Source organism: Carcharodon carcharias, chromosome 19 (genome assembly GCF_017639515.1).
Source record: "Carcharodon carcharias isolate sCarCar2 chromosome 19, sCarCar2.pri, whole genome shotgun sequence".
Taxonomy (NCBI): domain Eukaryota; kingdom Metazoa; phylum Chordata; class Chondrichthyes; order Lamniformes; family Lamnidae; genus Carcharodon; species Carcharodon carcharias.
In genome coordinates, this window is record NC_054485.1 from 98644287 (window position 1) to 98667960 (window position 23674).

At 47.7% G+C, this 23674-nt stretch overlaps 2 protein-coding genes across 6 annotated transcripts in view; one reads left to right on the plus strand and one right to left on the minus strand.

Moving 5' to 3' along the window:
* Positions 1-809: 809 nt before the first annotated feature.
* On the minus strand, positions 810-21869 carry LOC121291826 (zinc-binding protein A33-like). Its single transcript, XM_041213423.1, has 6 exons — positions 21400-21869; positions 12556-12651; positions 6372-6605; positions 6221-6243; positions 3341-3453; positions 810-1650 (listed from the first exon to the last, which is right to left on the minus strand). The coding sequence occupies exons 1-6, from the start codon at positions 21796-21798 to the stop codon at positions 1109-1111; spliced, it is 1407 nt and encodes a 468-aa protein (XP_041069357.1). The 5' UTR covers positions 21799-21869; the 3' UTR covers positions 810-1108.
* Positions 21651-23674, plus strand: part of LOC121291828 (zinc-binding protein A33-like) — a 39628-nt gene continuing 37604 nt past the window's right edge. For 3 of the 5 annotated variants that reach the window (XM_041213425.1, XM_041213427.1, XM_041213429.1), the window contains exon 1: positions 21651-21786. The gene's annotated coding sequence lies outside the window, so the exon portion shown is untranslated. Of the gene's footprint in view, positions 21922-23674 lie in introns of all 5 variants that reach the window. The other 2 variants (XM_041213426.1, XM_041213428.1) reach the window with 1 other exon arrangement.

Consider the following 23674-nt stretch of genomic DNA (forward strand, 5'->3'; position numbering starts at 1 on the left):
AGGTCTGAGTGAGTGAGCTGGGCCCCACTGGCTGTCCTTCCCCTCATTTAAACAGCTCCTTCCCTCCGCACAGGCAGGGTTGGGGGAGTTCAAATAAGGCAGATTGTTTCACCTGGGAATTAGTAAAGTTGACATTGGAAAACGTTTTATTCACCGGCATTCTTTCCTTTGATGACCACACAAATGTTTTACTGTGCAGATACCTCCTAATCCTCGGCTGAATCTTCAGCAGAGTGGCAATCGCTATCAGGTTGCCACTCTGCTCCTTTTTAAACTTACCCTAGACTGGAGCTGCACATTTCTTACCTGAGCTTCTGACCTGGGCCTGGTGAGAAATGTGCAGCAACAGCTGCTGGAGCTTCTGCTGTGCAGGAATCGTCAGGGAAAGTGAAGGGACACGAGCTGCCATTAACCAGTAAATCTAAATGTCCTATCCACTTTGACAAGAGAGAAGGTAAGTGTGTAAGGTTAGTGGGAAGGATAAGTTGAGGGTTGGTGACATTGGTAGGATGGATCGGGCGGGGTAGCATGTGTCGGGAGGTTTGGGTGGTCAGGGATCAGTCAAGTGGTCGGGGGGATCAGAGGATGATGGAGATGCCGGGATTGGGGGTAGTCAGGGGGTTAGGAGGTGAGGGTGTGGTCAGGGTTGGGGAGCTAGTCAGGTGGTTTGTCGAGGGCGGGGGGGCATAGCTGGGGGCTTAGTCAGGGGCTGGCCGGGTAGTCAGGGGAGTTGTTGGGGAATGGGGCCTGGAGGTTAGTCAAGGGGTCCAATGGGTGTTGGAGATGGGGGGGGGGGGGGGGGGGGGGGGGGGTGCGCTGTGGGCATCAGTTACTGAGGAATTAGAAGTGGTTTAAATACTTCTAACTTTCCTGGATAATTACTGTGCTAGGAAAGTTGGAACCACCTGAAGTCTCTGACTTTAAATTGAAGTTTCGGAGTGTTCCAGCTGCAGGGTAATTGACCAGTGGGAGCTGAAACTTCCTGGGCAATTCTGATGCAGTTTTTTGTGTGGTGACAACCAAGGGGACCCCGCCCTCATCCCCTCGTACAACTGTCAGGGCACATCTGGGGTACGATCCTCCAGGGAACAGAAGGTCTGGGCCATGATCAGAACTGTAAATGGAAAAGCTCTAAGGTTGGTGCTACATATTGTTCATTGTGATTGATGCTAAAATACGGGTAAAGTTTCTCCGTAAACTTGTCGTTGAAAGTATGAATATGCGACATGTCCCCGGCATTGTAAAATGACAACTGTCCTTTCTCGTAGTCGAGGTAAATGCCAATCATTTTGGCATTAATATCAAGGTTGATGGTGACTTTTTCATTGCCGTAGGCCCGATAATTTTCCCCAATTCTATGTCCTATGGTCCAATATCCGTTCTCCGGTTTGGTTACTGCACACACCTTCCTATTGACTGATGCTGCAGCCACACCGAGAAGCCAGTCAGCACCTTCACTGACATTTATCTCCCAGTAATGTATTCCTGAGGTTAAACCCACTGAAGCAAAAACACTGAGGTGGTTCGTAAACCTCTCAGGGGTGTCTGGCGGCTTTGATTGAATTTCACAATACTTTAGTTTTCGTCCAAGGTTTGATATGCGAAGGTAAGGATTTGCTGTTCTTGGATCGAAGTGAAGTGCAGTTGGAACTGTAAGGGAATTGGATATAAACAGGCAATTATACTCTCTTTCGCTGAATATAGCGGAGCAGAGGTTTGGAAAAAGTGTTCTTTCTGCCTGTCAGTCTTGTTCACAATACACAACGTGGGGTAGATTTTCAGATGTCAAGGTCTTGGAGAGGGTGCAATAGGAGATTTACTAGAATGATACCAGGGATGAGGGACTTCAGTTACGTACAGAGACTAGATAATCTAGGATTCTTATCCTTAGAACAGAGAAGGTTAAGAAGACATTTAGTAGAGGTCAAAAATTATGAGGGGGTTGATGGAGTCGATGGTCTGAAACTGTTTATACAGGCAGGAGGATTGGTAACAATCAAGAACCTTGACACCATCCAGGACAAAGCAGCCCACTTGATCTTAACCCCATCCACCACCAATGTACAGTGGGCAACAGTGTGTACCATCTACAAGACGCACTGCAGCCACTCACCAAGCCTCCTTCAACAGCACCTTCCAAACCTACAACCTCTACCAACAAGAAATACAAAGACAGGAGACATATGGGAACACCACCACCTGGAAGTTCCCCTCCAAGCCACTCACCAGCCTGACTTGGAAATATATCGCTGTTCCCTCATTGTTGCTGAATCAAAATCCTGGAATGCCCTCCGTAACAGCACTGTGGATGTACCTACACCATATGGACTGCAGTGGTTCAAGAAGGCAACTCCCCACCACCTTCTCAAAGGCAATTAGGGATGGGCAATAAATGCTGGGAAGAAATTTCGATAATTGGCAAAAGAACCAAGAGAGAAATGAGCAGTTTTAAAACAAAATGCAGGAAGTTTTCTGATCTGAATGAACTCCCTGAAAGGGTGGTGGAAGCAGATTCAATAGTAGCTTTCAATAGGGAATTGGATAAATACTTGAAAAGGAAATATTGGCGTGGTTATGGGAAAGAGCTGCGGTACTGATTGGATCGCTCTTTCAAAAAGCCTGCACAGACATGATGGGCTTCCTGACCTCCTTTATTGTTATAAGGTTCAATGTGGGGAACCGCCAGCCTAATGTACCCATTGGAAGATTGGCAGGATTGCATATAGAGCTGGTTCTGCATCCCACCCAATGTTACCCCTTCTTGATGTCAGAGATTAACATTGAGCAGGTTGTAAAACTGACCTTCAAACTAAGACCCATCACACTGGTTTCCTACACAGTGAGTCAGGTTAAAATTCTGTGACTTTTATCTTTACTATCAGCATTTGGGCAGAGGGCAGCTAGGTCCCCACAGTTTTAACCTGCCCAACAAGAATTTTAGCTTTCGGGCTTTAGCTGCCATCGACTTCAACTGCACATAAAAACAAACAGGAATCAGGCATGGAACCTGGACACTGTGCGGATACTGTGACACTGAATGTATTTAAGACTGAGATAGACAGATTTTTGCTCTCTCAGGGAATCGAGGGATTGGGGGGGTGGGTAGGCGGCACTGAATAGGAATGTGGATCTGAGGCGAAAGGTCAACCAAAGCTGTATTGAATGGAAGAGCAGGCCCCAAAGCTGTATGCTCCACTTCTGCTCCTATTTCTTATGATATTGTGCTCTTAATTAATGAAGCTCAAAGTTAAGTGTGCAAGCATGTCCCTTTAAGAAGCTTTGCACAAATATAATGAAGTGCCATAATCGAGGCAAAGAAAAATTATAATGTTAAAATAACCTATTGTGATGATATTCTTCATCTGTTTCCAGGCTCCATACTGTAGAGGACCATAAAATTCATCCACTTTGAAAATTGGTGCATTCAATACTGGATCATAAATTGATTCAGATCTGCAATAGGCAAACATGACTGAGTTGATTTCTTCAGAAAGGTACAACAATATGCACCATTATTGCTTTCCCAAACTCCCCTTTGTGTTGCTTTTGTTTACTGAAGAATTTGGACCCTAAAATTAGAGCCCAAACTCTGCACTTAATTTGCTTCAACACTGCCCATCTCAAGTCTATTCTCTGGCTACTTAAGGATAGGTTGGGGCACTTGCCCATCCCTGCTCTCACCCACCCCTGCAGAGACAAAATTGTCAACAGCATCTTCCTGCTGCATCAGACACCCAGAGGTTGTGATTGAAGATCTTTCTGCAGTTAATAGCTGCCAAGGAAAGATGGCTTGGAACTAGATGGGAGGAGGGGCTAAATTAGCGATATGGCACCGGGTGCCTGTTACACGCTCTGTTTGATCTTCAATTCTATGTATGGCAACATAATTGAATATAAGTGGCAGATACGATATCGCCCAGTTGGTGCTGCTGCTAAAATGAATTGTAGTCACAGTTCAGTGGCTGCACCCTTGTATTAAATGGCAGACACGAGAAAAGAAAAGGGTCGCATTTCCACTACACATTCCCCCGATCTGCTGCTGCAACATCAGTCAGGATCTGCACAGCCTGTTTAGCTCATTATGCTGTGCCTGAGCATACGCAGGGTGCCAATTGGAGTCGGATTGTCACTCCGCTCCTACTTTTTCTTTACCCTGTAACATTTACCCTCCAGCCTCACCCGACCTTCTGACTCAGCCCGGCTGAGAACTGTGCAGCGCAGCATGCCCCTGGAAGCCTGCAGTCAAGTGCTGCCGAATCAGACGCAAGGAGGCCATTCCCCCTCCCCACCCACCCACCCCCGTTTTTTTTAACGGCATAGGCTGCACAAAGTCAGGTGAGATTAAAGGTCCACACCTCACTTATCACCCCACCAGCCTCCGCATTCAAAGGATCATCCTCCGCCATTTCCGCCAACTCCAGCATGATGCCACCACCAAACACATCTTCCCTTCACCCCCACTGTCAGCATTCCGTAGGGATCGTTCACTCCGGGACACCCTGGTCACTCCTCCATCACCCCCTACTCCCCAACCTCCGCCTATGGCACCACCCCATGCCCACGCAAAAGATGCAACACCTGCCCTTTCACTTCCTCTCTCCTCACCGTCCAAGGGCCCAAACACTCCTTTCAAGTGAAGCAACATTTCACTTGCATTTCCCCGAACTTAGTCTACTGCATTCGTTGCTCCCAACGCGGTCTCCTCTACATTGGAGAGACCAAAAGTAAACTGGGTGACCGCTTTGCAGAACACCTGCGGTCTGTCCGCAAGAATGACCCAAACCTCCCTGTCGCTTGCCATTTCAACACTCCACCCTGCTCTCTTGCCCACATGTCTGTCCTTGGCGTGCTGCATTGTTCCAGTGAAGCCCAACGCAAACTGGAGGAACAACACCTCATCTTCCGACTAGGCACTTTACAGCCTTCCGGACTGAATATTGAATTCAACAACTTTAGGTCTTGACCTCCCTCCTCCATCCCCACCCCCCTTCTGTTTCTTCCCCCTTCTTTTTGTTTTTTTCCAATAAATTATATAGATTTTTCTTTTTCCCTCCTATTTCCATTATTTTTAAATATTTTTAAATCTTTTATGCTCCCCCCACCCCCACTAGAGCTATACCTTGAGTGCCCTACCATCCATTCTTAATTAGCACATTCATTTAGATAATATCACCAACTTCGACACCTATGTGTTCTTTTGTTCTACCGTCTGTGACATCTTTTGATGATCTGCTTCTATCACTGCTTTTGCCTACAACCACACCCCCCCCTCCACTTCTCTCCCACTCCCCCCCCCCCCCACCCCACCTTAAACCAGCTTATATTTCAGCTCTCTCCTGGACTCGAACTCAAGTTCTGTCGAAGGGTCATGAGGACTCGAAACGTCAACTCTTTTCTTCTCCGCCGATGCTGCCAGACCTGCTGAGTTTTTCCAGGTAATTCTGTTTTTGTTTTTTATTAATTATTTCAACCCTTCCTGGGATTCACCTAGTTCTGTCGAAGGGTCATGAGAACTCGAAACGTCAACTCTTTTCTTCTCCGCCGATGCTGCCAGACCTGCTGAGTTTTTCCAGGTAATTCTGTTTTTGTTTTTGAGATTAAAGGTCCAGCCACTTTCAAGTCAGGGAGGAGGTAAGCTTGTCAGGTAAGTGGTTAGAATTTGGTGATGGGGTGGGGTATGGTTGGGTGTTCTCGGCCAGTTGGAGGATTGGGGGTGGGAGAAGGTGGGGATTAGGTCTGGCTGGGCCTGAAGGGTGTAGTTGGGGGTTGGGGGTGAGGCAGGAAGTCCCTTGGGGAGGTGGGGTCCCTGAGGGTTCAGGGGTGTGAGGGGAGTCCCTTGGTGAGGGAAGGGGGCAAAATCAGTGTGGGTGCATACATTAGTTACCCAGAAGCTAGAAGTGGTTTTAGTTCTTCTAACTTTTTCTGGGTAACCAGTTATGTTGGAAACATCCAAGGTTTGCAATTTAAATCCCAATTTTTGAATGGTTCCCAGTGCAGGGCAATTGCCCACGGGAAGTTTGCACTACCCTGGCAATTGCAGTGCAAACCTTACCTGGGAACTTCCAGGGGTGGGGTGTTTGGTGTACCCCCAGATACAACACCCTGGAACTCGGAAGTTATGGCCACAGCCCTGCTTGTGTACTTAAGGCAGTCAGTCAGAAGTTAGGTTGAAATTAATCATAACAGGTTAGGGAGGGTTCAAAATAAGTGGTATACATACCTCTTCTTAAGACTGTCATATTCCTGGGAAAGAAAGAAAGCATACTCTTATTTTGTCGCTTAATTTGTTTCTGAACTACCACATAATTTAGAAATTGCAACTCCCAGACTGTGAAGTCAAATCATTTCCATTGCTACCTCTGCTAACTCACCTGCAGTAACTGGTAGCTGTCTTCTGAATTTATAACCTCACGGATGGCTAGTATTATTGCTTCCAATGTGTCACAATGTCTTGATAGCAGCAAAACGTTCTCTTCTAGCTTTTGCAGAACACGATCTTCTTCGTCTGCAAGTTTTTCTATGATTGCACGTTCTTTCTCATCGAGAAAATTATGCATCACCTTAAATTGTCCTGCTATATCTTCTCTCAGATGTTCCATTGTATCCTATAAGAGTGTTGGTAAGAGCATTGTAATCAAAGTTGTCATAGATTTTATTGCAATCCCTAAAGACATTGATAACTTTTTTTTAAAAAGAGATTCAAACTTCCAATTATTAGCTGAAAGAATGACTTGATAAGACTTTATGTTTTAAAACTTTTATTGTAACAAATTATTTTAAAAAAGCATGAGTGACTAAACATTATTTTCTTTTTGTAGGCAACTTATACTTTAACTTACAGAAACAGAAAGTGACATTCCCCTTGTACATTTAGGGTAGCAGATATAACTCCACTATTGAAAAAAGGGAGGGAGAAAACAGTAAACTACAGATTGGTTGGCCTAACATCAGTAGTAGAGAAAATGCTGGAGCCTATTATAAAGGATGTGATAACAGGACACTTAGAAAATATCAACAGGATTAGATAAAGTCAGCATGGATTTATGAAAGGGAAATCACGTTTGACAAACCTACTGGAGTTTTTTGAGGGCGTAACTAGCAGAATAGATAAGGGAGAACCAGTGGATGTGGTGTATTTGGATGAGAGGTTAGTGTATAAAATTAAAGCACATGGGATTGGGGGTAATATATTGGCATGGACAGAGAGTTGGTTAGCAGGCAGGAAAGAGAGAGTAGGAGTAAATGGGTCTTTTTCAGAGTGGCAGGTGGTGACTTGTGGGGTACCGCAGGGATCAATGCTTGGGCCCCAGCTATTCACAATATATATCAATGATTTGGATGAGGGAACCAAATGCAATATTTCCAAGTTTGCTGATGACAAAACTTGGTGGTAAGTGAGCGATGAAGAGGATTATAAGAGGCTTCAAGGCGATTTAGACAGGTTGAGTGAGTGGGAAAATACCTGGCAGATGCAGTATAAAGTGGAGGTGTGTAAAAGCAATAACAATAGAGTAATTATATTAGGTGATTTCAAATTTCCCAACATTAATTGGGATAGACATAGTGTTAAGGGCTTGGATCGAGTGGATTTCTTGAATTGTGTACAGGAGAACTTTTTAGGTCAATGTGTAGAGGGTCCAAAAAGGGACAGCGCAGTGCTGGACCCAATTCTGGGGAATGAAGCCGAACAGATGGCTGAGGTGGTGGTGGAGCATTTTCACGATAGCGACCACAACATGGTACAGTTTAAGGTTGTTATGGACAAAGAAATAGACACGTTGCAAAAAAATTTTCGGATTGGAGGAGAGTGGATTTTAGAAAAATAAGGCAGAATCTGACCAAGGTAGACTGGGAACAGCTACTTGTGGGGAAATCTGCAGAAGAGCAGTGGGGGGTGGGGTTGGGGGTGGGGGGGTGGCATTCAAAAAGGAAATGGGGAGGGTACAGGCTCAACATGTTCCCTCTAGGGTGATAGGAAGGAGTAACAAGTCCAGAGAACCATGGATGACCAGAGATATTCAGGATACGATGAGAAGGAAAAGAGAGGCTTTTAGCAGGTACAAAGGGAGAAAATCAGCAGAGGCATTAGTGGAGTACAGACAGTGCAGGGTGGAGCTTAAGAAAGCAATTAGGAGAGCAAAGAGGGGATATGAGAAAGCTCTGGCTGGTAAAAGTAGGGAAAATCCCATGATATTCTATAAGTATATCAATGGGAAGAGGATAACCAGGGGAAGAGTAGGGCCCATTAGGGACCAAGGGGGCAATCTATAGGTGGGGCCAAAGGTCATCGCTAGAGTGTTGAACAAATACTTCATATCGGTCTTCACCCAAGAGAATGAAGATGAAGGTATAGAACTCGGAGACAGAGACTGCGAAGTTGTTAAGCAAATTGATATAGGGAGTGACAAGGTATTGGAGGTGTTGGCAGGCTTAAAAGTTGGCAAATCTCCAGGTCCGGTGATTTGTGTCCCAGACTGCTGAGGGACGCAAGGGAGGAGATCGCAGGGGCTCTGACCCAAAGCTTTAATTCCTCTCTGGCCACAGGGGAGGTGCCAGAGGACTGGAGAACAGCTAATGTGGTTCCGCTATTTAAGAAGGGTTGTAGAAATAAGCCAAGGAACTACAGACCAGTGAGTCTTACATCAGTGGTAGGGAAACTATTGGAGAAAATTCTGAAGGAGAGAATCTATCTCCACTTGGAGAGGCCAGGTTTGATCAGGGATAGTCAGCATGGCTTTGTCAGAGGGAGGTCATGCCTAACAAATTTGATTGAATTTTTTGAGGAGATGACCAGTTGTGTAGATGGGGGTAGCGCAGTTGATGTAATTTAAATGGATTTCAGCAAAGCCTTTGACTAGGTCCCACATGAGAGACCTATAAAGAAGACAAATGCACATGGGATACAGTGTAATTTGATAAGATAGATTCAAAATTGGCATAGTTGTAGGAGATAGAGGGTGATGACAGAAGGCTGCTTTAATGACTGGAAGCCAGTGACCAGTGGCATATCATAGGGATCTGTGCTGGCTCCCCTATTATTCGTCATTTCTATAAACGACATAGATGACTATGTGGGGGGGTAGGATTAGTAAGTTTGCAGATGACACAAAGATTGGACGGGTGGTTAATAGTGAGGCTGAGTATCTTGGGCTACAGGAAGATGTAGACGGGATGGTCAAGTGGGCAGATGGAATTTAATCCTGAAAAGTGTGAGGTGATACAATTTGGAAGGAGTAATTTGACAAGGAAGTATTCAATGAATGGCATGACAATAGTAAATTCTGAGGAACAAAGGGACCTTGGCATGTGTGTGCAGATCTCTGAAGGCAGAGGGGCATGTTAGTGGGGTGTTGAAAAAGGCATATGGGACACTTGCCTTTATCAATTGAGGCATAGATTACAAAAGGTCATGTTGGAATTGGCGAGGCCACAGCTGGAGTACTCTGTGCAATTCTGGTCACCACATTATAGGAAGGATGTGATTACACTGGAGGGGGTGCAGAGGAGATTCACCAGGATGTTGCCTGGGATGAAACATTTAAGTTATGAAGAGAGGTTGGATAGACTTGGGTTGTTTTTGTTGGAGCAGAGAAGACTGAGAGGTGACCTGATCGAGGTGTACAAGATTATGAGGGGCATGGACAGGGTGGATAGGGAGCAGCTGTTCCCCTTCTTTGAAAGGTCAGTCACAAGGGGACACAAGTTCAAGGTGAGGGGCAGGAGGTTTAGGGGGGGATGTGAGGAAAAACTTTTTTACCCAGAGGGTGGTGACAGTCTGGAATACGCTGTCTGGGAGGGTGGTGGAGGTGGGTTGCCTCAGATCCTTTAAAAAGTATCTGGAGAGCACTTGGCACGTCATAACATTCAAGGCTGTGGGCCAAGTGCCAGTATATGGGATTAGGTAGATAGGTCAGGTGTTTCTCACGTGTCGGTGCAGACTCGATGGGCCAAAGAGCCTCTTCTGCACTGTGTGATTCTGATTCTGTGAAGTCTGAAGTTGTCCACTTTGGTAGGAAAAAGAGAAGGCAGGGTATTATTTAAATGGTGATGGATTGGAAAATGTTGATGGACCTGGATGTCCTTGTACACCAATCATTGCATGCAGGTGCAGCAAGCAGTAAAGAAGGCAAATGGTATGTTGACCTTCATTGCTAGAGGATTTGAGCACAGGAGCAAGGATATCTTACTGCAGCTGCATCGGGCCTTTGTGAGACCACACCTGGAGCATTTGTGCAGTTTTGGTTTGCTTTTATAAGAAAAACATACTTGCCTTCGAGGCAGTACAGCGAAGGTTCACCAGACTGATTTGTGGGATGGCAGGATTGTCGTATGACAATCGTATTAGAAAAATGAGAGGAGATCTCCTTGAAACATATAACATTCTGACAGGGATAGAGGGATTGGATTCAGTGATGATGTTTCCTCTGGCTGGAGGATTCTAGAACAAGGGGGTCACAATTTCAGGATAAGGGATAGACCATTTAGGACTGAGATGAGGAGAAACTTCTTCACTCAGGGTGGTGACCCTGTGGAATTCTCTACCACAGAAGGCTGTGGAGGTAAAGTCACTGAATATATTTAAGAAGGAATTTCTAGAATAGGTTTCTAGACTCTGAAGGCGTCAAGCGGTATGAGGAGAGTGTGGGAGTACGGCGTTGAGATAGAGGATCAGCATTGATCATATTGAATGGTGGAGCAGGCATGAAGGGTTGAGGGACCTTTGTCTATGATCCAAACCTCTGACTCTATCAGTCTGTGACCGAGCAATGTTGCAACAATAAGAAATCAAACAATCATCAGTGTTTTGGATGGTGGGAAGGCAGAGCAGATGTCACTGTGGACCTCAAATACCTGGCTGTTCAACCCCAACCTCACCAGCACCAGCGGACCTGGGCGTGTGGCACCTCTGAAGCACCAGGGCCTCCTGCTCAAAATGGCTCAACGTCATGAGCTGGGCCTGGCCACCTCCAGCCCTTGAATACTCACATGCATTGTGAGCATTCTTCTCCTGGAAAACAGAGGAGACCATTCATCGCAGCAATTTGCACATGGACTCTGCATGTGGACGTCACACCCCAATCACAGTGGCCCATCTCAGGTTTTCAGTGCCTCCTCTCCCCGTTGTTCCTGATCAGTCACACAAAGGTAGTGCAGCTGCTCCCAACTCCCAACGGCCACATTGGACACATTCTGCGTCCATCACTTTAGGAAACACACGGTCTTAGCTCCCATAGCAAGGAAGCGCAACTAGGTGCAGCGTCGAGGGAAGCAGATGGCTCTTGGCCACGAGATCTTGAGGCTCCCCTTCCACAATCTCATCACTATGGATAGGACGATGGAATACTTAGAATTGGAGTTCTGAGTATGCGCTTAGCTGCATCTCCCGCAGGCTGCCCCCAGATTAGTCATGTGCGACTAAGAGCAACATATGGTGCGGGGGAGAACTCATGACCTCATGAACCACTCAGGCTGATCTAAACATGGGCACTATCTCCTTGCTCACCCAGCGTACGAGAAAAGCCCAACATGATTCAATGCAGTCAAGACAGTAAGACTTGGGGGAGGGGCCCTCAAAGGCGAAGGCTATCTGCTGGGTTAAATGTCTAATGCCAACATGGTACTCACCCTTCCACAGCACAACAAATCATTGAAGTGCTTACGGCACTGGATCCAGATGTGCCGCACCGCATGGAGGGAGCTCACCACCTCCGCCACCTCCTCCCAGCAGTTTGGTCACATGCGGGGGGCCTCCTCCTCCCATCCTGGGGGGACCAACACCTCCCACCATGCTGCCACCCCCTCGAGGAGGGCAGCAACGCATTCATCTGAAAAACAAGGGGTGCGTTGGCCGCCTCTGGCCTACCCTGCAGCCTGCCCTGCTCCTGTGGCAGACCCTGCGGCCCGCCCTGTTCCAATACCCTTCCCTCCAGTGTGCGCTGCTCAGCGGTGTTGTCTGGCAGTGGCCATTGTGAGCAGCCTAGAGGAGGCTGTGAGGCCTTCCTGCAGACAGACTGCCTGGCTGGGTCGCCAATGGACCTGGCGGTCTGCGCATGCCCGGCTATTCACGGGAGTTGGAAATGTGCTGGGCGGGCCTTAATCGGCGCGGCCCCTTCTGCCCTGCCCGATGCGGGAAATATTCAGGCCATTGAGAGAAGTTGAATGCGATACTCCCAAAATGGAGAATGATACATAGCTGAAGTCGTCATGCTGTGTTACAGTCGGACAATCCATTGTTCCCACTTTGGTGCCACTCCAGAAATTGAATGTCTCCCCCTTAGAGAGTGTTGGCTGGAAATTTCGGCCATTGTTGAATCCACCCCTTATCCCAACTGCACCTCCCTCTCTCAGCCACCCACACACTCCAATATCCCATTAAATCAACTCAAATAGAGCTGGATATCGGGCTTGGCGCCCGATTTCAGCTTCTGCCAAACACACCTTTCTATATGTTTTTAAAAATCCTTTGAATAAAGGATTAGAAACAATTACAAGGTGCAATGGGAAATAGCTAGCTAGCTGTGCACAACAAACACATCGCACTGTTCAGAGACTCACCAACAGATGTGAAATCTTATCCCCTTGTGAAATGCGCATTTTCACATGGTCTGTAACCTCATTTTCGAGCAATGTCATCGAACGTTTCAGTATATCCTATAAAAAAAACGCAGAATAAATTGACAAATTATTTTTTTTTGGCCCTATTCACTTCATAGTAATTATAATCTGAGCGCGCCCAATTTTAACTGAAGCCACACATTGGGAAATTGATGGGATCGGGTGATACATTGTTGAAGTCAACGCGGACTAATATTGGGGGGTGGGGTGTAAAATTTGTGTTCCACCCTGTCCCATGGGATTCCCACTTGGCCAGCTACATTAAAATTACCGCCTATGAGAATGCTGATCCACCAATTAACTGGATTATGGATAACCCAGTTATCGATATAACTCCCTTGACCTTGCAAAGAATCAAATTCCAGATTTCTATTAACCCTCCGTGTGTTTAAAGAAAAACTTTAAGCTCTGATACTGTTCTGGTGAATCTGCACTGGATTCCCTATCTTTGTCCTGGGATGCTCACGACTGAACCCAGGGCACCAAATGGGGGGCTGACCAAGATACGACATAATGAAAATGTAATTTCCTTCCCTTAGTATCTCAGTCCCTGTGAGCTAGAAGTTGATATTCCATTAACCCGCTTCATTACCTTATGTTCCTGTGTTCTTCTTTAATAGGAGGATAACGGCAGGTAATGGTCAGGATTTCCCCGCCCGACCGACTCGGCGGCCGGCCGATTGCCGCTGGCGAAATGGGCCGTGCCGCTATTTCCCGCGGGCCAGTTAAGGCCCACCCAGCGGGTAAGTGACTCCCGTGGGGAAGGGGAAAATAGTCGCGGGGGTGTTGGACAGCCTCAGACTGCCGGTTCCAATGGGGAACCAGCAGCCTGTATAAAGAGTGGCCAGGCAGCCCGCTTGTGGCAGTGCACCATGGCCATTGGGGGAGCGAGGGAGGGAGGGAGGGAGGTCCGAGTGGACAGCAGCATGAGTAGGAGGAGGGGGGCAGGCTGCAGGAGAGGCCAGCAGGGGGGGGCCACTGTGCCCCCTCATTTTCCGATGCATGCCTTGCCGTCCCCCTGCAAGAGGTGGGCATCCGTCGGCACCTTCTGTATCCAGACGATGGGAGGAGGAGGGCTCCCCATGTCACCAGCCGGGTGTGTAAGGAGGTGGGTGATGCTGTTAGTGCCCATGATGATGTGCGGCGCACTGGCACCCAGTGCAGGAAAAGATTCAATGATTTGCTGCACTCTGGATGGGCGAGTACCATGTCTGTCTTGGCCATTTGACCCAGAAGGCGGCCTTAGCCTTTGAGCCCCACCCCCCCCCCCCCCCCCCCACCATGTCTTGCTGTCGTTACCGCATAGGGCAGTAACTGGGTGGGCAAACGGGTACTGATCATGCTTACAGCAGCCTTAGTGGTTGAGGTGAAGAAGTGCAGCATATGTTGGTGTTTGTGGCATTTGAGTAGTCTGGGGGCAACCTGCAGGTGAGGCCACACAACACATACTCAGAACTCCAACACATGTCATATTGATGCTGATGAGATGGTGGAAGGGGAGCCTCAAGGTGTTTTGGCCAAGTGCCATCTGCTGGCATCGGCGCCCCACCTAGTTGCGCCTCTTTGCCATGGGTGCTAAGACCCGCGTGTTATTCAAAGTGATGGACGCCGAATGTGTCCAAGGTAGCCACTGGGGGAGGGTTTTGGGAGCAACCGTACGATCTTCTGGGGACTGATCACCAGTATTGTGTACAGGAGCCGGTGGAGGCCTCAGATGGGCCACTGTGGTTGGGGTGTGGCGTGCGTGTGCAGACTGCATGAGCGATCAGCTCCAATAAATCCTCTTCTCTGTTTTGCAGGCAAAAAGTCACCACAGTGCTCAGGAGCGCCAGAGGATTGGAGGTGGGCACGCCCTCCTGCAGCGCCTCACGCCTTTTGAAGAGCAGGCCATGGAGCTGGGCAGGAGTCAGGTGGCCTGGGTGGCCGGGGTCAGTGAGGCTGGGGTCCGGCGGGCAGGTATTTGAGGTCCACAGTCCCATCCACTCTGTCTGCCCACCATCCAAACCATTGATGGTTGCTGCAATCGTTAATACTGAAACACTGCTCATTCACAGACTGAGACATTCTGACGTGTGGGTCATACAGAAGGGACCCTCGTCCCCTTGAGGAATCGCATCTCCTCCACCTTCCAAAGTCACCTTATCCCATTTGTGACCACTATCATCATGGTCTAACACGCCATTGGATCGCTGCTGCACAGCCAAAGACTTATTGTATCTTGGGTTTGGGACCTCCAGCACCCTTTCAGCCAGTGTGCCCCACATTACTCTGTCCAAAAGGTCCTCAGCACCTCAGCTGTGAGCCTCATGGCACTCAACCTAGATGAATGAAACAATGTTACTCATCCCTGCACCAAGGGGAAATGTTGCCTTCTGCCCACCAGGTCTTTGCCCCTCATAATGGAATGAAGGTCAATAATGTGACCTCTCAAACTCCTGTGATCAACGGCAAATATTGCTACTGTTTGTGATGTTTCCTGAACCCCACAACTATCCAGGCCACAATGAATCCAGGTCAGGTACCTCTGCACTCTCCCCACTCCTATGGTTCATAACATGCCATGTGGCATTCCTGAGGCCATGTGACCAGCCTGTCTGCATGTGCGTTTAATGGTAGGGGCTGGTCTTGAATCTTTTCCACCTCACCAATGTTCTTCTCCTTAGGGTCTTGAAGGGTGAGCGACTTATGAAGCTGGAGGGGAAAGGGATGAAAGGTTGAACTGAATGTATACTAACTGATGCACTGTCCTTGTTGTTAATTTCAGCATCACCACCAGAGTGAGCTGCACCTCCACACCTGTGGGCCAACAAGTACAACTTGCGGCACATCATTTCAGCCAGCCAGGCACCAACGCAGACACACACACCTCGGTGGGGACTTTACCATCGGCTGGTGTCCCAGGTCACAGTGGGGAGGGCACATCACGATCGCTGGAGGAGATGGTCGGGGCAGAGAGTACGGATAGGGCCAGCAGCCGGAGGGCTGCAGGGGACGAGGCACATGCTGAGTCCAGCACTGATGACGTGCGTCTGGAGTTGTCCCCAATGCAGCAGCTGCAGGACAGGCGGCAGGAAGTGCATTTGCATCTGGCAGGGTTGCATGAGGGAATAATTCAGTTGCTCTCTGTGACAGAAGAGTCCAGGCAGAGTGCACGTGAAGGTTTAGCCCTCAGGGCAGAATTTCAGGCTTCCTCCAATGAGAGATTGGCGACTCACATAGAGAGGGGCTTCAATCGATTGGAACATTTCATGATTGGGATACGCTTTGACCTGCAAACCCTCACAGCGGTACTGGCCATGGGTGGTCATTCCCAATGTGGGAGATGTTGTGGACACCAAGCATTGGCACTCGGTGGCCATGAATCTGTGGTGAGCAGAGAGGTCGAAAGGGACCTCACGTCGGCGCAGCAGCTGCCTGTCATCGCTGCGAGCTCCTCTCAGGACGTTCCGGATGAGGGCAACTGCTCCTCCGTCCCTCTGCCAGTCAACGTTTCTTCCATTGAGGCTGTGACAACTTGGGAGGTGCCAGTTCTGGAACTGGCCACTCCCTCCCAGGCGGGGCCATCACAGGCTCCACGGGCCAGAGGATGCCCACCAAGGTCATCGAGGTCAACAGGACAGCAGAGTCAGCAGGCTGTCTCACAAGCCACTCCGAGCGATGGGGTGGCACCTAGACGTACCACCCAAAAACATAAGCATAAGGCACAGTAGGCACTCCACGGGTATGTCACTGGTGATTTTGTGTTGGCCTTAGAATAGGGACCCATATTTTTGTGCTCGCAAAAAAGTGCTGTGTGCTTTTCTTTTGGACAAAATAAAGTCCACCTTTGTAACCATGGCTGAAGGTCTTTTGTTTGTGCTGCATTTTTCTTTTTCACATATTGATCATTAGTGTTTGAGTGGACATTGATGTTTCTGTACTAAGTCCTTATTTGCAGCTGAACAGGTGGAAGATGTTGCACCTAAGTGCCACGTGTGGAAGCGCCAGGCAATGCTGGTCCTGCTGATCCACATGTGTGGAGCTAGCTGAAGGTTCTTTGGATTAAATTGTCGCGGGTGTCCCTGCCTCCTTGGTGTAGTAGTGCGTCAGTGTGCTGCCCCTCATCATTGTCCTGTGCTTCCTCATCCTCTGAGCCACTGCTGGATTCAGCATGTGCAGCCTTATCCACTGCGTCAAGGTCTTCATTGTCATCTGCATCCCCCCCTTTCCAGCGCAAGATTGTGCAGAGTGCAGCATGCTACCACTATCTCAGAGACACGATCTGGAGGGTACTGGAGTGCGCCCCCTGAGCAGTCCAGGCAACGGAAGCGCATCTTGAGGAAACCGATGACTCTCTCCACCGCAGCCCTTGTGGTGCCCTGGCTCCTATTGTACCGCTGCTCAGCTTCTGTTCTTGGATGGCGTAGTGGTGTCATGAGCCACCTTCTGACGGGATAGCCCTTGTCACCCAGCAGCCAACCATCCAGCCGAGCCAGAGCACTGAACAGCCCCGGCACCTGGGAGTGTCTGAGGATGTAGGTGTTGTGGGAGCTCCCTGGGTACCTTGCACAAACTTGCAGCATCTGCATCATGTGATCACACACTATCTGCATGTTCATGGATTGGAAGCCCCTCCTGTTGATGAAGGCACCGAGCTCATTTGCTGGCACCTTGATGACCACATGTGTACAGTCTATTGCACCCTGGACGCAGGGGAAGCCAGCAATGGCCGTGAAGCCTCTGGCTCGCTGGGCCTGACTTACCTGGTCCCAGTGGATGTGGATGAAGGTCAATACCCGTCTGAACAGAGTGTCTGTAACCTACTTGACACAAGTGTGGAAAGCTGATTGGGAGACACCACAAAGATCACCCACCGAGCCCTGGAAGGAACCAGAGTTATAGAAGTGGAGGGCAACTGTGAGCTTCAGAGCCGCTGGCATGGGGTGTACACCCACAGAATTAGGGAAGATCTCAGGGCCAATCATCTGACAGATATAACTGACTGTCTTCCTTGAGAGTCGGAGCCTCCTTCGGCACTGCACCTCAGTCATATTGAGGTTGCTGCTTTGCCGCCTGTATACCCTGACAGCAGGATAGCGGCATCTTCTGCGATCCCTTGCACCTTGGGCAACCTCTTGGCCCTGCGTCCCTTGTGCCTGTACCTGGCCTCCCAAAGGTGGCTCCCCTGGAGGCTGATTGTCCTGTCCTGGCCTCCTCCTTATTCTATCCCTCCCTTCCTCCTCAGAGGAGCTGCCTCCAGTGGAGAGGTCAGAACCCGTATCCCCAGGCTAAATGGAGGCCTCCGGAAAGCTGCAGGCCCGAGAAAGATTACTGATTGCAGACTGGTTTCAAAGTACACAAGGAGCTCTTGGAAATCGATGAGAACTGTTAACAATCACACAGGTAACTTTTAAACACTTTCAGCAATTAAAACTTCATGGAAAACATGAACAACCCCTCTGAGTCCACAAATCCCGACTTTGCATGAGTTTTCTTAAAAACTCTCCTACCCGCCTGCCTGTTGGGCCCGTGCGCCGACCAAAGTTCACACCGGCCCCTCAAAATCCAGGACAATTGGCAGGTTAAGGGCCTTAACGAGCCCTTCAATTAATGGCGGGCGAATGCTTCACTGCTGAGTGTGTCCGCCGACCGAAATATCGCGATGCCGAGAGCTGATGTCAGGATGCTCCCGCGACATTTTAAGAGCTGACATGCGGGTTCCACCACCCCCACGCCAGCCCGAAAATTCTGGCCTATATAACTAAAATGTAATTTCCTTCCCTGGGTTTCTCAGTCCCTGTGAGAAAGAAGTCGATATTCCATTAACCCACCTCATTACGTTATGTTCCTGTGTTTTTTTTTAATTGGGGGGGGGTATCGGCAGGTAATGTGTCATAATAATGGCAAGTTTGCTGCTGAATTTCAGTGCCTTGGGGCAATTTTAACTGCATCTGCCCATCAGCAAATGACCCGATTGGATGCACTCCCACCGGTTTCCCTCTCCCTTGAACTTGGAAGGTCAGAAACATTGGACCATGTGTTGAAGGCAAGGTTTAAATTAGCCACCAAAATGGTGTCCAGCATTGCTCCCTGGAAGAAAATATCTTTCATCCACATGAAAGTTAATTTCACCCTCAGCATCCGATTAAAAGAAATACAACCCACACAACACGAAATTTTGGCTGCTACTGTATGGTTGGGATTGAGCTGAGTCTATTTAATTGAGGGCTTCCTTGAGGAGCTTTTCCTCATTAACCTGGAAATTCCATGCCATTTTCTCAAACCAGAGATTGGCAGCCCTCTAATTTAAACCTGAAGTTATTCCAGAAAATCCAAATGACCACTATTGACATTCAGGAACTCCAATCTTAATATCACACTCAGAGCTAAATACAAACAGGTGGAGTGGGCCAATTAAGGCACAAAAAAGAGAGACCCATATGTAGAGGCAGAGGGCAAGGCTAAGGTGGTAGCGGAGGAAGAAGGGAACTGCAGGTCAATTACTCTGCCAGTTCTGGTCGGGAAAGTGTTGGAATCTATTGTTAAGGAAGTCTTCACAATGCACTTAGAAAATCAAAACATGGTCAGAAAAAGAAAAGGAAAATCATGTTTGACTAATTTATTAAAGCTTTTTGAGGATGTAACTAGTATGGTTGATAAAGGGAAACCAGTAGATGTAATATACCTAGATTTCCAAAAAGCATTTGAGAAGGTGCCACACACAAAGCTGTTTGGCAAGTTAAGGGCACGTGGTGTTGGGAATGATATGTTAGTATGCATAATATGGTTAATGGACAGGAAACAAAGCATAGGTATTAATGGAATATTGTCAAGTTGACAGGTTGTGACTTTTTATTCTTTCATAGGATGTAGGCATCTCTGGCAAAGCCAGCATGCATTTGCCCTTGAATTGAATGGCTAACTAGGCCATTTCAGTGGGCAGTTAAGAGTCAACCACATTGCTGTGAGTCTGGGGTCACATGGAGGCCAGTAGATTTTTTCCCCTAAAGAAGCAGGTGGGTTTTAGAACAATAGATAAATGTGACAGATCTCATTATGACCATTATTGAGGCTGGCTTTAAATTCCAGATTTATTAACTGAATTTAAATTATACCAGCTGCCATGGTGGGATTTGAATCAGTGTCCCCAGAGCCTCAGGATTACTAATGTTATCACTACGGTCACTGTTTTTGGTGAGATAACAGAGGGGATTGATGAGGGTAATGTTATCGATGTGGTATATCTGGATTTCCAAAAGGCATTTGAGAAAGGGCCACAAAATAGGCTTTCCAACAAAGTTGAAGCTCATGGAGTAAAAGGACAGTGGTACCATGTTTACAAAGTTGGCTGAGTGGCAGGAAACAGGAAGTAGTCGTGAAAGGTTGTTTTTGATGACCAGAGGAAGGTATGCAGTGGATTCCCACCCTCCCCCTTCCCCCTCCAGAGACCAGCACAAGGCCCACTGCCTATCATGTTATATATTAAGGGCTTAGACTTGTAATTATAGTGCACACTTCCAAGATTTGCAAATGACAGAATTTGGAAGAATAGTGAATTGTAAGGAGGATAGTGATTAATTTCAAGACAATATAGATGGTGGAATGGGCAACCACGTTGCAGATGAAATTTAACACAGATAAGTGCAAAGTGATACATTTTGGTGGGAATAATGAGGAAAAGCAATATAACCTAAAGGGTACCATTCTAATAGATTGTGCCAGAACAGCGAGGTATATGTACACAAATTACTGAAGGTAACAGGGCAGGTTGAGAAAGTGGTTAAAAAAAAAAGTATGTGATGACTTGGGCACAGAGTACAAAAGCATGCCAGCTATGCTGGAATTTATAAAACATTTGATCCATGTCAACTGAAGTCTTGTGTCCAATGCTGGACACCATGCTTTAGGAAAGAGGTGTAGGATTTAGAGACAGTGCAGGGAAGATTTACCAGAATGGTCTCAGGGATCAGAGAATTCAATTATGTGGAATACGAATGTACAATTCAAGATTCTCCTTAAAGAGAGTTGTTCAAGATCACAAGGGGCATAGTCATAGTAGATAGAAAGGTTTTCCCACTGGCTGGAAGGTTCAAGAACCAGAGGACTTGGATTAAAAATGGTTGGATTAAGACCCCAAGGTGATTTTGGGAAAAACGCATTGGAGAGAGTGCAGAAGTGGTTTACGAGAATGGTTCCAGGGGTGAGATACTTCGGTTATGAGGAGAGATTGGAGAAGTAGGGACCGTTTTGCTTGGAGAGGAGAAGGCTGAGAGGAGACTTGATAGAAGTTTTCAAGATCATGAGGGGCCTGGGCAGATCAGATAAGGAGAAACTGTTCCTGCTCGTAAACGAATCAGGAACCAGAGGGCACAGTTTTAAAGTGTTTTGCAAAAGAAGCAAATGCGAGGTGAGAAAAAACTTTTTTCCACACAGCCAGTAGTTAGGGTTTGGAATATACTACCTGGGAGTGTGGTGGAGGCGGGTTCATTTGAGGTATTCAGGAGGGCATTGGATGATTATCTAAATGGAAACGATGTGCAACATTACGGGGAAAAGGCAAGAGATTAGCACCAAGTTAAAATGCTCAGAGAGCCTGGGCAGACACGATGGGCCGATTGGCCTGCTTCTGCGCCGTAAGGATTCTGGGATTCTGAATTTTCATGCAGCGAATTTCGCCCCTGAATGAGTCAGATGCGCTGACAGGGAATCTCCACCCTGCCAGTTTGGAGGAGACGGGTCCGAACAAGCGACTGTGAGGTTATTACACCTACATTAAAAATAAGAATTGACACTTTTCGATCTTACCTTGCATTCCGTATAGCCTTCATCTATCGGGACGCAGTCGTGATATCTGTGTTCGCGGGAGGCTGAACAGATATAGCACACCAGCTGGTTGTCCTCTTGACAGAAGAGTTCAAGATCTTTCCCGTGCCTGACACATCGCCGACTGTCAGGCCCTGTTCTTGTCTGTGTTAGGAGGTCCTGCAGTCCGGCTATGACATTGGCCAGTTGCAGGTTGGAGTAAATGGATTCGTCCTCAAACACAGCTCGGCAACAGGGACACGTAAACACCCCCTCCGACTCGTCCATGTGTCTTTGTATGCAGGTTCTGCAGAAGTTGTGGCCGCACCTTAGCAACACCGGGTCTCGGTAAACTTCTAGACAAACCGGGCAACTCAGGTCTTTGTCCAGGTTAGTGGCCATTTCGCAGCCCTCCCCGCAAAACCGGTCTGAGCGTCTGCAGAGTCACAGGAGACTGCGGAGATTCTTTCTGTTTGTTAAGAGGGGAAAATTACCTGGCAAACTGCCCTCTTCGCCATCAATTATGTAAGTTATTTTTAAATCCATTTCCGGAATGTGGGCTTGGCTGGCTAGACCAGCTCTTATTGCCCATCCCTTGGAAAGGTGGTGGTGAGCTGCCTTCTTGAACTGCTGAAGGAAGGGCAATATATTTCTAAATCAAGATGGTGAGTGACTTGGAGAGGAACTTCCCAAAGCCTGTCCACCATCTACAAGGCACAAGTCAGGAGTGTGATGGAATACTCCCCACTTGCCTGCATGAGTGCAGCTCCCACAACACTCAAGAAGCTTGACACTGTCCAGGACAAAGCAGCCCACTTGACTGGCACCACATCCACAAACATTCACTCCTTCCACCAGCGATGCACAGTAGCAGCAGTGTGTATCATCTACAAGATCCACTGCAGGAATTCACCAAGGCTCCTTAGGCAGCACCTTCCAAACCCATGACCACTACGATCTAGAAGGACAAGGGCAACAGACACATGGGAAAACCACCACCTGGGAGTCAGGTGGTGGGTTACTCATCGCACGATTCCTAGCCTCTGACCTGCTCTTGAAGCCACAGTATTTATATGGTTAGTCCAGTTCAGTTTCTGGTCAATAGTAACCCCCAGGATATTGATAGTGGGGGATTCAGCGACGGTAATACCATTGATTGTCAAGGGACTTTGGTTAGATTCTCTCTTGTTGGAGATGGTGATTGCCTGGCATTTGTGCGGCATGAATGTTATTTGCCACTTGTCAGCCCAAGCCTTGATATTGTCTAGGTCTTGCTGCATTTGGACATGGACTGTTTCAGTATCTGAGGAGTCGTGAATGGTGCTGAACATTGTGCAGTCATCAGATAACATCCCCACTCCTGATCTTATGATGGAAGAAAGGTCATTGATGAGGCAGCTGAAGATGGGCCAAAGACACTACCATGAGGAACTCCTGCATTGATGTCCTGGAACTGAGATTACCGACCTCCAACAACCATAACCATCTTCCTTTGTGCCAGGTATGACTCCAACCAGTGGTGAGTTTTCCCCCTGACTCCCATTGACTCCAGTCAATGCCAGGGCTCCTTGAGTACACACTTAGTCAGATGCTGCCCTGATGCCAAAGGCAGTCACTCTTATCTCATCTCGGGAGTTCAGCTCTTTGCCCATGTTATATATCTTTAAAAAAAGTGACTGTGGCTCAGTCATACTGGGTCTTCAATTACCTTTTCACTTGATTAAAACAGAAAATGTTGGAATTTCTTAGCCGGTCTGGCAGCATGTGTGGAGTGAGAAAGAATTATCATTTCATTTTGATACGCCTTCATCAGAACTGGAAGAAGTTGGAAATGTGATCGGTTTTAAGCAAGCACAGAGATGGGGAGATGGCTGAAAAAAGCAAAAGAGAAGGACTGTGATAGCCTGTGAAAGAATTAAATGACCACGGGGATGATGGTACAAAGGTTCAGAGTTGGATAAGTGCTGAAAATTAGTCTAGACGAGGTGTAAATGGGAATACCAGAATCATCACATCTCAGAGAGAAAAGAAAATGAAGACAGTGGTTATGATATGAAATTGTTGAGTCCAGTGTTTAGTCTGGAAGGATTCAACAAGATGAGGTGTTGTTCCATGAACTCAATTTGAGCTTCATTGTAACAAGGTAGGGGGCCGAGGACAGAGAGGTCGGAGTGGCAATGGAATGGTGAAGTGACAAGGGAGAAAAATCCAAAGGCCATGTTAATGGACTGAACAGACTTATTTTGCAAAGCGGTCACCCAATCTGTCCTTGGTGTCT